General features: G+C 53.0%; 2 protein-coding genes across 2 annotated transcripts; both read right to left on the bottom strand.

The window, feature by feature from the left end:
* Window positions 1–3375: 3375 nt before the first annotated feature.
* LOC116498658 (corticosteroid 11-beta-dehydrogenase isozyme 1-like) lies at window positions 3376–5826 on the bottom strand. Its single transcript, XM_032202994.1, has 6 exons — window positions 5739–5826; window positions 5115–5245; window positions 4767–4878; window positions 4463–4648; window positions 4038–4181; window positions 3376–3650 (listed from the first exon to the last, which is right to left on the bottom strand). The coding sequence occupies exons 1-6, from the start codon at window positions 5824–5826 to the stop codon at window positions 3376–3378; spliced, it is 936 nt and encodes a 311-aa protein (XP_032058885.1).
* Window positions 5827–7249: 1423 nt separating this feature from the next.
* Window positions 7250–11859, bottom strand: HSD11B1 (hydroxysteroid 11-beta dehydrogenase 1). Its single transcript, XM_032203265.1, has 6 exons — window positions 11565–11859; window positions 10814–10944; window positions 10131–10242; window positions 9219–9404; window positions 8282–8425; window positions 7250–7688 (listed from the first exon to the last, which is right to left on the bottom strand). The coding sequence occupies exons 1-6, from the start codon at window positions 11650–11652 to the stop codon at window positions 7468–7470; spliced, it is 882 nt and encodes a 293-aa protein (XP_032059156.1). The 5' UTR covers window positions 11653–11859; the 3' UTR covers window positions 7250–7467.
* Window positions 11860–15509: the final 3650 nt, after the last annotated feature.

Here is a 15509-nt window from a genome sequence, read left to right as displayed (position 1 = left end):
AAATGATGGAGCCACAGGAAGTACAATAGCTGCTGCTGTTTCTGTAGTAAAGTTATAAAGTGTGCCTATCTTTTGTCCTACTTTTTCAATAGCTCCAAAAATAGCCTTGCCATTGAGTAATTCACGCCTCGAGCAGTAGTGTGGTGCTTCTGAGTGGTGGCTGCCTTCCTGTGTGCAGCCTGTGGCTGTGGGGCCAGGGGTGTTTTGGGGTGCAGAACCTGGCAGTGCCCTGCAGGTCAGGGTGCCCCCGCTCCCCAAAGAGCCCAGCTTCTGGGTGCTGCTGTCCTCCAGCTTTGCATGGCTGCCAGACACCCGTGCTTTCCTTTTTACAAGGCTTTGGTTGTGTTTGGACCTTTGCCTCTGCATCAGTCAAAGAGAAAGCTGAGGGATAACCACCTGCATCATCCTGTCCTTCCTCCCTCAAGCAAGCATCTCATCCCCTCCTGCCCCTTGCTGATCAGCAGGGAAGGGGCTCGTTGTCCCTGTACCATTCTGGGAGCATGGCTGGGAGGGTCCTGGGCTCTGCGCCTTGTTCCTACTCAGCCTGGGGCCATGTTGTGTGTGGGGTTTTGTTCTCATGTTTAGTAAGCCATGTTAATGTAGGAAGGAGGAAAAAAAAAAAACAAGAAAATTCATTGGTGTCACTCTGTCTCAAGCAATTAGGAAGTCATTACATCTAATGGGAGGGGAAAATGTGAGCAAGTAAAAATCCATTTACGTATGTAACACTTCCATGCTTTTTAGTCTGCGGTAAGATTTGCTCCTTCGCTCTTTTTGCTGTCGGTATGTGCTGCCATGCAGGCACGTCGCTAGTGCCTGCTGCTCGCTGTGGGGCCTGTGCTCAGCGCTGCCGGGGCTGATCCTGCTCGGGGCTCAGGAAGCTGCAGCAGCCGGCAGCACGCTGCCGTGAGCGCGCGGCCTGCCGGGGCGTGGGGCCGTGGTGCCCTGCAGCCCAGCGCTCCTGAAAGAGGAGGCGGCGCTTGCTGAGCCCTGCATTCATATTTGTTTGCATATTCCGCTCTTTGAAGCTTCAAATGGCTTCTGAAGCGTCTCTAATTTTACCTTAAGCTTACCAAAGGGTCCCACCAGTGTTGCGCTGTTTGGGTGTTTCTTACTGCCAGGCACTTTAAGATGAAGGGGTCGGGGGCCACGAGAGACTAAGCAGCTTATCTTCGTGCAGACTTCGTGTCCATACCATAATGACCCCACTGTGCCCAGCTGGGCCTTTCCCCTCCATGCTCACACACTTGCGTCCCCTCGCCTGGTGGGCACGGCGGGGCCAAGCGAGCAGCTTCACCCCACCGAGCCACCCTGGGCACCCACCTGCACCCCACAGCACGCTGCCTGAACACCCAGCAAGCTCCATGGTGTGGGACAAAACACATATCTGCAGACAAACCTGCTCCAACATCTTCAGGACATGATAAAAGTGGTTTTTTTTTTTGATTCAGTTTTCGTAATTTTAGAAGTGGCCTAATTGCACGGTGCACCCAGGCCTTGGCCATCCGGCTCCTCCGGTGGGAAGCAGCACAGCCCCGTGCCCAGCCCGCCCGGCCATCCCACCGATGGGTTAACCCAAAATGGGCTTTAAAGCAAGGTAAAGCTTAAAGAAATGCATGGTCCATTACTCACCCCAAGCTGAGCAAGCTGTTGAGGCCTTCTTGACAAGCTAATACTTTATTTCCTTCTTCTGTTACCCCAAATAACCCTCTCTAATTAACAAACGTGTCCTCTATCTCTGCTTTCCAAGTTGTTAACGTTTCTTGCTTCAAGGGAAACAAACAAAAAAATTGTTTCTTGCCGGTTCATGTTACAGCCTCCCCGTGTCAATCATGTAGGCTGAGAGCGGGGTGAAAAAAAGTGGAAAAAAGGTGCTCGGCGCTGAGCAGGGCAGCCCCGGTGCCGCGGGCACTTACCCGGCTCCTACTCAGCCACCGCAGAGCAGCGGGGCGAGTGCGGGGCTGTGGGGTGCAAATGCACTGCCGCTGTCATCGTGGTACTAGCAACTTCAGGGTGCTGCTCCCTCGCCCTTTTTCTTTCTGTCAAACAGGAAACGTTGAAGCCGCAGCCCCGGTTCCTGTCCTGCTGGCGGGCGGGGAGGCCGGGGGTGCGCGCGCCCGGCACGGGGAGACCGGGTTATCTTGGGGTGCCAAAGGCTGCGGCTTCCCTCCACGCAGAGGCAGCGGCTATCTCTTGGGCCATCTCCCTTTATCGCTCTCTGACACTTGGAGGCTGAGCGCTGGTCCCAGGAGCTGCCTGTGGCACCGGCTGACCGAATCTCTCCGGGCTGCTTTGGGGTAAAGAAATCCAGACTTAGCCAAGTGCAGTAATGCTATTATTTGAAGGCCTCTTGCAGATTGGAAGGAGAAGAAAAAAAAAAAAAGTATATTTCAGCAGCCGAGGGGAGGTCACAAATGGCAGAAATTCATTAAGGTCTTTAGAGAAGTGAAAGCTGTGTTAATGCAAATCATGCAGCAAGGTTGGTTTAACCAGCTGCATGCTGATAAGGGCTCTGCGCATACTCAAGTGGAGAAGGAACAAAATTCAAACTAGAGATGCTATAAAGGAATGTAAGGTTTATTTTTTCCACAGACCATCCTAGAGAGGATACAGGAAAAAAATATTCCATTTCAAAGACCCTCTCCTGTGGCTTTCTCTGGGTATTTTGCATGGGTTGGCCTAAATCCCTGTTCAGGAGCCTGGTCCCCTTTGCCCTCAACCCATGCAGTTCTGATTTATAATCCTCTTCCCCAAGTCTAAATAACTCTTCCTTTTTTTTTTTTTTTTTTTTTTTTTTTTTTTTTTTTTTTTTTTCTTTCCAAAAAATATCTAATTTTAAGTAGGTCACTGAAGATTTTCATGTTTCAGTTGAGCCACTCTGAATCCCATCATCTTTCCCTCAAAAGCAGGAGGCTGTGTTCTGCGGGCCCAGTTGCCTTTCATGTTAATTACCTTTTACTTAATCCCCCCTTTGAGAGGGATGCAATGAAATGCAGAGAACACGTGCAGCGAAGCACACGGCCTGAGCATGCTTCCCGAACCCCTCTCTGTTTCCAGCCTTGTGGATTTCTGGATTTTTTTGGCTTTTGTGGAGCCAGGGGAAGAGAATGGCTGGCGAGGGGGAGCCCTGCTGCACGCTCCTCTTGATCAGCAGAGGCCGGCTCCAAGCGTACTAACTAAAAGAGATGTTTTTGTGCCATGTCGTTGTTTTCTGGTGTCCCGTCTTGTGTGGGCAGCTCCGGAGGGGCCCCGTGTTCCCAGCTGTGCTGTCTTCACAAAGCGTCCCCACGTGCCGTTTTGGGGTGGGTTTTTCTGCAGACACCGCTGTGCGTGGGGCGCGTCGGTGTGGGGCCACCCCGGGCACTTGGAGCCGCGCTAATGCCCCGACCCCGGGGAGCCGGCCGGGGGCACCCTGGTGCCGTGGGGTGGCGGCGCTCTCTGGACGTTTTCCGCGATGACGTTGCTCCTGATGAGGTTGTCGAGAAAACCGGGGGCCAGGTCACGCAGGAGCAGCATCCCGTTCACGATGCCGGGTGGGTAGTGCAGCTCGCGCTGGCGCAGGGCCCCGCTGCGGATGATCTCCAGCGCGCACTCCTCCTTGGGCGACGGGGCCACCTTGATGGCGTGTGAGACCGCCCGCATGGCGCTGTCTGGGGGGGCAGAGCAAAGAGCTGGGTCACAGCGGGGCTGCTGCGGGCACCGGGGTGCCTGTAGCTTCCCCTAACAAACCCCTAAATGCTGGGGATTGGGTCTTCTAGGGTGTGGAATAGCTGCAAAGCGATAGCAGTATCCTTCCCGTTCCTTTCCCTTTCCTGATGATAAATCCCCACCTCCCGTGAGTTTACTGCAAAGGTAGCAGAGACAAAGGTTGTTTTGTTTTGTTGTTGTTGTTTGTTTGTTTGTTTTTTAGTTCTGAGACTCCATTTCCCAAATTGCACAGGGCAGAGGGCTGGTGAAGCCCCGCACTGGTGATGCTGGGCTCTGCTCCGCCTGACGTGCCCTCCACAAGCCACAAGCCCCAGTGGCGTCGAGCTTACCGGTGTCAATGTAGCCCAGGATGCAGAGCGTGATGGAAACATTGACATTGTCTATGATGAACTCATGTCGCAAGGAGCTGAAAAATCCATCCAAGGCGAACTTTGTTGCAGAATAGGGAGCAACAAACGGGCCACCGGCTTTACCTGGGGCAAAGGCACAAGATCAGTGTTCACGTGTGCTGGGCAGGTACAAGGTGTCACGGCTCTCCCCTCCTCTTGCCCTTCAAGTAGCTACGATTCTGTGATACAGGATCTCTGAGGGCAGGGGCTGTAAAAGCCCAGAGCACTTGTATCGTGCATCCAGGATGTCAGCCAGCTGCTGACACTGGGTTCCTACTGGGGTGGCTCAGCCTCATGGCCCTTGTCCCCACAGCAGGCAGAGGGAAGGGACGTGTCACAGAGAGCTTGGCCTCTCGTGTGCCCACCTGCCACAGATGAAACGACGACAATGTTGCCCTCGCTCTCCTTCAGCATGGGTAGGGCAGTCACGGTCATCGCCACGTAGCTGAGGAAGTTGGTCTCCAGGAGCTTTCGTATGTGGTCCACATCCCCATCAAAGTATTTGAAGTAAGAGTGGCCGATGTGATTCAGGATGAGCATATCGAGGCCTCCTGGAAGCAGAGCACCTTTGCTAGTGGCAGCCAGCATCTCAGAACAAAGCTGCTTTCTGGTGGCCGGGATGGCCCCGAAATGCGGCGTGGGAGAGGAGGAGCAGCACCCACCACTCACCCCAGGTGTTCTCAGCCTCCTTCACTACCTCCTCGGCAAACGCCGTGTCCTCCATGGAGCCGCTCACGAAGCGGGCGGACGCTGCGCCCAGCTCCCGGCACCGCTCCACGACCTGCGGCGAGAGCGAGAGCAGTGCTGGCGAGGGGATTGGGGCGGGCGGGCAGCGCCTCTGCCTGTCCCGCAGCATCCCCCTGCCTTCGGGGGAGAGACATTGCTCGAGGGGAGTTTCTGCAGTGAGTTAATGCCCCCCCTGAGCTAAATATTTAATGTTTGTAAGCAGGAATATGACCACTGAAGTTCGGTTCTGTGGCACAGTGGGAGCACCCGCCGCGTGCTGCCTGCGCTCACCTTCTGCAGCTTGGCCTCCGTCCGAGCCGTGATCAGGATATGGGCCCCCATACGTGCCAGGTGGTATGCCATCTGCTCACCGATGCCGCTGCTGGCTCCCGTCACGATCACCCGCTTCCCCCGGAGCATCTCTGGAGAGGACGCAGAGCTCAGAACCGTGCACGGCCCGCGCTGCCCAGGCCCCTGCAGGCAGCTCCTCCGTGCGGCCGCTGGTGCGGACCCTGCCTGGGCTGCAGCTGGGTTTGAACAGGCTCGAGCTGTGTCCAGCCCGGTCAGGAACTACTTTTGGAAATGCCAAGAGCTGACAATCATTCATGGCAAGGATTAAATGTTTAAAATTGATAACTGCATGTTTCCTAAACTAATTAATGTGCTGAGATCTAAGAAGGCAAGCCTGGCAGACCCATGCACAATCCCGTGAGCTTCTCCCGCATGGTACAGGGGGCTCTGACCACCTGCAGCACCCATGTGCTGCCCCCACAGCCCGCACCCCCACACCTGGGCTCTTCCAGCTGCGCTTTGGAAAGCCCTTGAACAGCTCGGGCCGGGCTGCTCAGCTCCACGCTGCCACGCAGGCAGCAGCCTCGTCGGCTGGGGTTGCAGCCTGCCCGTTCAATCACTTACCCTCGTTGAAATTCTCAGGTGCCGAATAAAAATACACGGCCAGCCCCAGCCCCATCAAGGGGATGATGACCTTCAGGAGCAGACCCATCCCTCTGGCAGCACCGGGTGGGAGCAGGACGGAGTGCACAGCTCCCAGCACAGGCCGGCGGCTGTGTCAGCGCGGTGTGAATCGGGCTGCTTACACAAAGCTGCTGGTGCCTATTGGACTTGCCTTTTGTGCTTCCTGTAATTCAGCAAACATTAACCCAATAGAGAGCATTGCTTTGGACTTTAGGCTGTCCCTTTGCACCCTTCTCCTGCTGGGAATTTCAGGAGTGTTTTCTGGGGGTGCTGAAGACCAGCCCTGGAGAGCTTCCAGCTCAGTGGAGCAGTGGGTGCCTTGTTTGGTGACTGCCTTTGGGGCTGGGACACTTGTGTCCCCCCAGCCCAGACCTCCTGGGACAGTCAGCTTTCTCTCTCTGCTGCTTTGTGTCTGAAACTGCATCTGAGCTTCCCTTCCTTCCTCTCTGGATGCTATAGGATTTATCGATTGGTGGTGATCATTGTGGTGCGGGTTCACACAAATACCTAGAGAGAGCAGGGCTGGCAAAGCTGGTGCTGGTGTTCCTAGATCCTTATCAGCGCTCCAGGTTTATGCTGTGTAATATTCTTATCGGTGTAATGCTGATAGTTTGCTGGGTGGTGGCTCTTAGACCTAAAAAACTGCACTCAGTCTTGAGGAATCCGGTGAGGCAGATTGTGAAAGGCAGTAAAAGAGCCAAGCGGGTGAATAATAAAGATCTTCAGCTTTCACAAGCGTTGTGTGTCACACTGCTCAGCATCTGCCTGGGCATATGGCGAACTGATTTGCAAACAATTTTCACAGAGAAAGTAGCAAAGGGCAAAACCTGCTCTGCGTGCACTGATTTGAGCAGTAGGTGTCGGGGTAAAGAGAACAGAGATGCCGGTTCCCAGTTCCCGTTAGAAGGAAAGGAGCAAAATGATGCTGGGGAAGGGCCCGAGGGAGGTTTCTCCTTTCTTCATCTGGAACCAGGTGATGGCTGGAAGGCAGGCACTGGTTTTTGGTTGGGGGTGTCATGGGTGTTGCTCAGGTGGCCGCAGCCAGGTTAGGTGTGAAAGCTCCGGGGTAAGGGAAGCTGTGCCGGGCTGGCTGCAGGCTCGTGCCTGGCACCGTGCTCACGGCAGCTCTGTGTGTCTGGAAGGCATTTTGCTGTACAATGTTTGTGTCACGAACTGTACCCCAAAGAATAAACCCAGTGAACAGATTTGCATTTAATTTGGTCGTTAAGCTAAACAAAAAATAGGCTAGAGACTGTTATTCCTGAAATGAAACAATGAAGGATTACTGCAAAGGGTCAATTTTCTGAGAACGGCGAGTCAATGGAATTATGCCTATTTACAACAGCATTTAGTAACGGAGAAAGAGGGGATAAAAAACAAACACAGAACACACCACGGTAAAGCTATTAAGTTTTATTTAATAATTAGTTTGTTACTACTTTTCCCAAGTCTAGGGGAAGGGAATGGGTCTAACCGGGTGGGATGCTGCAGGCGCGGGCACTTCCCCGCTGCCACAGCCCGTACCACAGCGCGGGGTTGTCCCAGCTGGGCCCTCTGGGGCGATGCGATTACCTGACAGATAACTGAAGAACCTTTTAAAGCCCAGGCTCAGATCTCTGACTGGGGATGAGCGAGGCACCAGCAAGCAGGCGCGGGGCTGTGCAGGCGCTCAGGCGGCTGGTGGGCGCTCCACCCGGTAGTGCTGCCGGACCAGGTAGTCCAGCAGCTCCGCGGCCCAGTCCCGCAGCAGGAGGGGGATTTTGGTCAAGGCGTATTTGTAGTACACCTCCCGCTGGCGCAGAGCACCCCCCTTGATGATTTCCAGGGCGCACTCCTCTTTGGGGGCCGGGGACATCTGGAGCACGTCGGCAGCAGCGCGCACGGCGCTCTCTAGCCGGGGAACAAGGGGAGCTTCGGTCAGGCTCGGGCTGCCCTCCGCTCATCCTCTCCCCAAAGTTTGCCTTGTGAGGAGCAAACCGAGGGGCTGAGGAAGGCCATCACATTTAATTAACGTGAATGGAGGTAGCGGAACTTGGGAAGGATTTACTAAAACTGGGCATATCAGTATGCACTTGAAAACAGAGGCAACTTCATGAGACAACATTCCTCCCTGTGGTCCAACACATGCAGAGATTTTCAAGCCGTTCTCAGCATGTGCTCACATGGCTGTAGCTGGTTGTTGCATTACTAGATGAGACTAAGGGGAGTTACGTGGCTGGCACATCCATTTAAATTTGAATTTTAGGCTGTGCCAGCCTCTGTGCAGTGGCTGATTTTATATAGTGTGGGAAATTAAATTAGTTTTGAGAGTGTTTTTTTGGTGGCAGAGAGGTAGGAGCCTGCAGGGACCTGAGGTTATTTTGCATGCACTTGGGCTATGGCAGGGCCAGAGGAAAAGCAGCACCAGATGTGCAGGGAGGGTAAGGAGCTGAAAATGCGACACTCGGTTCCTGCTCAGCCAGGCCAAGCAGTGCGGATCTTACCAGTATCAATGAAGCTGAGGATGCAGAGCGTGATGGAAACGTTTACATTCTGGATGCTGAATTCCTGCCTCAAGGAGCTGAAAAATCCATCCAGGGCAAACTTAGTTGCAGAGTAGGGGACGGTGAAGGGAAACCCAACTTTACCTAGACACAGAGAGAAGTTCCATTAAAGCACGGAAAGCTGTGCCACGTAAGCCTCTGTTTTGCCCTTCATCAGACAAAGTATTTTACCCAAAGGGAGTTTGCTATTAGGGAAACATCATCCTGGCACCAACAGCAGGACTACAAAGCATTCCCCTCAGGGTTCAGCTCTTTTATGGCTGTAAGTCCAACAGCCTGTCTCACATCTCCGCTCAGGCTATGAGCAGCAGGCAGCAGCTACGAAACCCTCAGAGGGGAGAGACGGAGCAAAGTTTAATCTCTTGTCTCTGGATACGGAGCTAAGCTGATCACCAGAAGACCAACCAACAGGCCAGCTGTGAGTGGGGACAGCTGTTATTAATTTAGTCCCCTGACTTAGAAGTTTATTAGGTCAGTCAATAACTGACTCTACAAATATTTGCAGAGAAGAATATTTGGTAGGTCAAGCACTTGACCTACAGTCAGAGGACCAATGCAGCATGAAATGATTACATTTCCACTTTTCTTCACAAAACTGGAGCTATACAAGCTCAGCTGTGCTAATAAGTTCAGCACCAGGGTGTGGGGTTTAATTACAGGGCCAGTCCGAAAGCAAGCTGGGGGCAATCAGATTGCATCAGAGAACAAATTCCACTGAGAAAATGTGAAAAAGACCTGCTGTTTTTGGTTACTTTGAGTGTGTTAAGCAGTCCTGGATCCTCTGAGATACCTGGTATCTCTGTGTGCTTCCTACTCACGAAAACCAGCCCGCAGTGTTTTATGGCAGTCCCGTGTCCCCCAGCCTGCTCCCACTCACCTGCCATGGATGAGACCACTACGATGCTGCCCCCGCTCTGCTTCAGCATGGGCAGGGCAGAGACCGTCATGGCCACGTAGCTGAGAAAGTTGATGTCCAGGAGCTTCTGGATGTGCCTGACATCCCCATCAAAGTAACTGAAGTACGACTTGCCGACGTGATTCAGAATCAGCATGTCAAGGCCCCCTGAAAGCAGAGGAGCAGGCATTAGTATGTGGTGGGAGAGGGCCGCCGTGGGCAGGATGGAGCCTTTCCTGGCAGCAGAATCAATGCAGGCAAAAAACCTGGGGGTCAGAGTCTTTTGGGGTCATTTTTTTGGGTCAGAGCTGTGGCTTGCCATCTCCAGAACTGGGACGGTCTGGGTGGTGGCTGCCAGAAGAAATGTGCTGGGCTTATCTGACTTGTCCTAAGCAAGAGAGCTTGTGTGGCTTTTTTTTCCCCTGGTTGAAACACGAATAATATGGCACAAGGGAGACTGCTCTCGAGTTGTCAGTGGACTCCTGTTGGGAGAGGGAGTGCTCTGCACCAAGCTGAAGCATTGCATTTCCGCAGTGATGACCCATGACCAGAGTAGCAAGGCTGCTGCGGGCCTGACGGGTGGTTTTAGCCCACAATAGCCTGCAGTGATGAAATCCAGGATTGTGAGACTGGGACAGGATGTTACGAGGGCACCGAGATGAAATTGAGAGCGCAGTTCAGCCTGCGCTGGAGCGGTGCAGGCTGGGCAGAGGGGCAGCGCTGGGCTGCAGGGGGCAGAATTAGGGCAAACCTCTCCCCACCCCCATTTCTCCTGCGTTTTTCTTCGCAGGTACCCATTTTTTCTCAGTGGGCACGCGACAAAAAGCAGCGTGCTGGAGAGCTCCAGCATCTCTAACCTGCCACTGGCTGGTGGGGAGCAGGCTGCGGACGTACCCAGTTCGGCCTCGGCCGCCTCCACCACCCGCTTGGCAAAGACCATGTCCTCCATGCTGCCGCTGACGAGCTGCGCCGAGCCGGCCCCCAGCTCCCGGCACCGCTCCACCACCTGCGACGGCAACACGGCGCATCAGAGACCACCCGCACCAAGGTCCGGGCGCTGCCTTGCTCCCCGAAACGTGCCCCTTCCCCAAAACTGCAGTGCAGGGCTTCTGGGGTGGGGGGTGTTCGGAGCCTCTGAGCTTCAAAGGGAGCCTGAGAAATGATTCCTTTGGGGAACGCGTGACCCAAGGCGGTTCTTTATCGGCACGGTCTGTGCTGGAGCCGCGTGTGTGCAGGGCGAGCAGGAGCTGATATTTCACTGCAGTGGAATGAGGGCGTGTGTGCCGATGGAGCCTGTGCATATGGGGAGATGTGTACATAACCGAGCAAGTTCAAATAGTGCAGTACGTGCCGTGCAGAGCGCGTGCCTGCAGGAAAGTGATTTCTGAGCGTGCAGGAGCCCCAGAGACCGTAAGTTTGCATACCCGTGAACAGACCCGTGCACATCTGGTGTTTGTGCCGGGGCAGTTGCATGCACATGTATTTATGTGTGTACCTGTGATGTGAGATTGGCCTGCCTACGTTTGTGTGTGCACTGCCATGAGCATGCAGGTGTGAGCGCTCAGCTTGCCATTTACTTTCTGCAGCTTGGCCTCTGTCCGTGCGGTGACCAGGACGTGGGCTCCCATCCGCGCCAGGTGGTACGCCATCTGCTCCCCGATTCCAGTGCTTGCTCCAGTGACGATCACACGCTTCCCCTTCAGCATCTCTGGGGACCAAGGCACATGGGTTTAATTTATCCAAACCCTATTTAAAAAGCAAATAACATCCCCTCATGCCCTCAAGCAGCAGTTGATTGCAAGCTGAGCGAGCTTGCCTGCAAACGCGGAGCCTCGTGCTCCGTCTCGCACCGAGCCATCTCCTCCCTCTCCTGGAAGAGCTGCACCGAGGAGCAGCTGCGGCTCCAACTGACCACAGCAACACGGGGATGGTTCTTGGCTCTTTCAGAAGCTTTTTCATGGATCAGAAAACAACTTATAAACAAACACAGCTATTTTGCAATAAAAAACACCCACTACGTACATGCTTCAAAACTTAAAATCCAACATTTAAAAGCCATGTTTATGAAATTTTTACAGACTTGAACATGAAGTGTTCAAAGTCCTCTCCGTTTCAGAAGCCCCTGCCTCACCTGCTCCCTCAGAAACTCTTTCTGCCTGTTACATGCTCACTTTGAGTTTGAATCTCTGCTAAAACAATGCTCCTTTATCAGCCCTGCCACAAAGGCTTGAACCTGGCTTGGTCCAAGCTCTGTACAGTTTCCATGCAAAGCACTCGGATGTGCCTTTTAATATTTTACTTAAGGACAGATTTACTTTTAATACTTACCCGGTTTGAAATTCTCCCTCGCAGAATAAAAGCAGAAGGCCAAAACCAGTCCCAAAAAAGGAATGAGAATCTTTTGTAACCGACCCATCCCTGGAAATTGAGCATGAAAGAGAAAGGAGGAATAAAACCTCTGCAGAGCTGTTCCTGAAGGAAGCAGCAGTGGCAATCCTTCAAAACCTGTTGAGAAGGAATTACAACTTCCAAAGCACTGGAAAATCACAGTGGGGTTGTTAAGCGAGGCAAAACCTTTGATCTGCTCCCCACTGGAGCTGGGGAGCCTCGGCCTAACCGGCGGTGCTGCTCCGAGCTCTGCCCGGCTCTTTTCATATTTCCTGTCCCTACGATAAAATGCAGAATTTCGCACAACACCCTGGAAGAGGTGTGTCTTTGCCGAACAGCATCAAGTTTCACTCGCAGAACATCAGAGGCAGCCCAGTGCAGGTGGCTGAAGCTCCTCTTTTATTCCCACTGGTGCCGGACTGGGCGGGTCTGACCATGGGGGGCAGCCACCGGGACCCCCTGCCTGGGGCATCCCTTGCCCTGTGACCCTGCAGGGCGTCCCCGTACCCACCAGCTCAGAAAAGGCTTTGCTTTGCTGAGACGGGGTTTGCTGCTGAGCTCCCTCCCGCCTGGAGTATTGCAGAAGCTTCACAGCTTCCTCCTTACTTGTGAGTGAATGTAGTCCAAGGAAAAAACACGTAGCGTCCGCTGTCGTGCTGTGTCCGGGCAGCAGCAGGTTTGATGTCAGCAATCTTGCGTAATAGGATTAAATCATGCTCTAGCATGGGTCTGGCGCTGGGATCTGCCTCGTGGAGTGCTGGTACCTGCGGTGCTAGGTGGGGATGGAGACCAAGCCTGCTGTGCTCCATCCCGTACTACCCCGGCCCGGGGAAGCTGTGATAACTATGCCCAGAGCCTCGTTGGCAGTGCCAGAGCTGCAGCAGGGTCTGATCCATGCAGGCACACTGTATGCAAGTGGTTTTTATTCCTCACAGACTCCTACACCATAAGGAACCAGAAAGAATTACTAAAAGATATATATTTTTTAATCTATTGGAGCTTTAAAATAAAGATGGTTTAATTTAATAACATACTTAGCAGGGCAGAGGGGCTCTCAGGTATTAATCCTGCTATAATACGTCTCTAAAGACTTATTTATGCCTTTCTACTTCAGTCTCTTCTTACCCCCTGGTAAGAAGCACTTATCCCGCCTGTGGTCAGATAACAGCAGTACGGTAACTCTGCCTTTTCCCGAGTCCTGCAGCTTTGAACTTGAGCCATGATCAGGGGGTTCCATTTCATTCCTTGGCTTGAAAACAACGAGCCAGTTAGCCCTTCCTCGGCCGAGCCCTGTGTTGTGGGCAAGGAGAGAGGCTCTTTTAAGATGATCTTTTTTATTTCTGGCATTAGGTTGTTGCATGGGTGGAGGGGTGTGCGTGGATGCTGTTGTGGCTTGGGAGGACTGGGGGGGCCGTGGTGGCCCTGGAGCCCCCAGCCAGGGCCGTGCTTCGCTGCTGCTGCCTGCCTGGATTTCCTCCCCACTGCCTGTCACCCGGCCAGGCACTGCGGCTCCTCACTCCCACTCGAAGCTTTTTCTGGGTTTGTTTTGCTCTATGCAACTTAAGAACTTGTTTTTAACCTCTTCTTGAGGGTGGGGAGTGCAGAAAGGGAGAGGAGGGCAGGAAGAGGCAACTGCAGAGAAATATTTTCTGATACAAGTGACTGAACTCAACCCATGAGGCTGGTCCTGGCCTCACTGCTGCCAAAGCTTCCAAGTTTTACAGGCAGAGGCCGGCAGTGTGCCCGGTGAGATGGAGCACTGGTGGAGGGGGAAGCAGCCTCCTGCTTCTAATAATAATTAATAATTCACCAGAATTATCCTGGACACTTTCTCCCTGCTGCAGGTTGCTTTGGCATCGCTCACCTGTTTGCAGCCGTGTTTTCCACAGTGCAGTGCTTAGCGCTGTGCTAACTGCTCTGCACACGGGAGGTTCTCCACTTAGTGCTGCCTGGAGCTCACTTGGAGGAAATGAAGGCACGAAGAAGCTTGTTCTGACAAAAACTGGCGGAGCAGCAAAGGGCAGCTGCTGGAGGGTCCCTGCCACGCACGGCAGCGAGGCGCAGCGGGGAAGGAGAGTTTCGGGGGCAGGGCTGGGGGTTAGGCAGGCTCGTGCATGCAGCTCAGGAACTCAAAAACACTTGGCAGAGATTGGAATACCACATTATTTTTTTTTTCTCTTTTGAGTGATATTTGACTGGTTTTAACCCATTATCAAATCTTTGTTAATTGCAGATAATTTTCCTTCTCTTCCCCCCTTGCTTCCCTTTATCATGTAGACATTAAAACATTATTTCTCACACCTGGCTCTCCCAGTACGTTATCATGAGTGCAGGTCTACTGCCTTTCCTTACAACAGGGATATCGCCGTTACAGAGGGTTACCCTCGGTTATGCTCACACTGGGGCTGTGCGCAGGGTGACGTGATGCTGTCGTGCTGCAGCAGGTCGGTGTGTGTCTTGGCACGGTGCAGGCAGCCTCATGGAGCCTCCTGGGCACGGCGTGCGGGCAGTGCCCCCGTCCTGCAACTGCTGTCGCTGCCGCGGCGCCGCTCCCAAGAAATGTGCTCTTGGCTCCCGAGGGAGGCGTGCGATGATTGTAGGACAGAGCTGGGTTTGACAGGGTATTTGCACTCACTACCAGTTTAGGGAGAATACTGTGATGTTTAAGCCATTTCTAAGCACTACATTTATTTTTTCCTGTGTGACCAAATCAGGAATTGCTGCCTTGATATGTTATTGTTGGTACCGTGGCTGTGGCTGCGTCGGGTCTTGGCCACTCTCCATGTTCCCAATGCCCTTGGTGTTGGGTGGGAGAGGCTGATATGCTTATCTGGGCCCCTAAATTTAGCCTGGCAGCTTTTGAAACATCCATTGCCTACGAATAGCAAGCTAGGACTCTGAAGGCATTCAGCTCGTGTCCTTGAAGCGATTGGCTTGGGTGGGAGGGCCTCTGCGTTTTTGGTGCTTGAGTTATTGAAGGCCTGGGCAATGACTCAAAGCCGACACCAGATCTCTGAAGATGTGCTGCAGGGAGGACAGAGACAAATATGTATCAGTTCTTATGCCAGCTGCAATTTTCCTTAGGATTTAGCGCACCAGGAAATCTACACATTTACAGGTTGGAGTAAACTGCATTCAGACAATTCCTAAAAGAAACAGAAAAACAGAAATCAACCTCAGGTGTCTTCAGCAACATGCTGCACACCTTAGGCAACGTGTGGCTCTCCTCAAGAGCTTATCCCTCAGTACTTTGGTTTAACTCGGTCTTAAATGCTCCACATGTTTCTACGCTGTGGCTCACCTCAGAAGTCCTCACTAGCACTGACTGTACGGCTTACATATCCCACCTGGTTGCTCCCTGGTTTATCCCAGCTTTTATGATTGCAGTTTCCTTCTGCAATTCATAGCTGAGCTTTTGGAGCAGGTCTGCTCTACTTCGCTGCCAGGATGCGTGGATGGATTTTGCCAGTTGCACGTGGTTTTGGCAGGTGTTATCAGGAGGGTTTTGTGCTGTTTGTCTGTTGTCAGCATTGGGTTGGGAGGGTTCAGGGGCTTGGGAGATGGGGCTGGGCAGCAGGCTGGTTTAGAGAGGTTTGCTGTAGTTTAAAAACCAGGAAGTCTGCTGAAGCATTTTAATCAACTCTATTTGGCAAGCCTGCCATTCATCATAGTTAAAGTGATGTTAAATGGATTACTAATCTCCTGTGTGCATGGAGTTTGTCACTGTGTGGTGTAGACGGGCCTTTTTGTGGTCACTGTGGTAAAATCAGCCATTGCATCTAATCAGCTGCCCTGCCAAGAGGCAGTCCTGTCTGAAATCTGAGGCAAGCTGTTGTGGAAGTGGTAACGCACAGGCTTGACCCTGCAGATTGATCCATCGGGTAA

The sequence above is a fragment of the Aythya fuligula genome, chromosome 25, assembly GCF_009819795.1.
Source record: "Aythya fuligula isolate bAytFul2 chromosome 25, bAytFul2.pri, whole genome shotgun sequence".
NCBI lineage: Eukaryota > Metazoa > Chordata > Aves > Anseriformes > Anatidae > Aythya > Aythya fuligula.
This window is presented reverse-complemented; position numbering and strand designations above follow the sequence as displayed.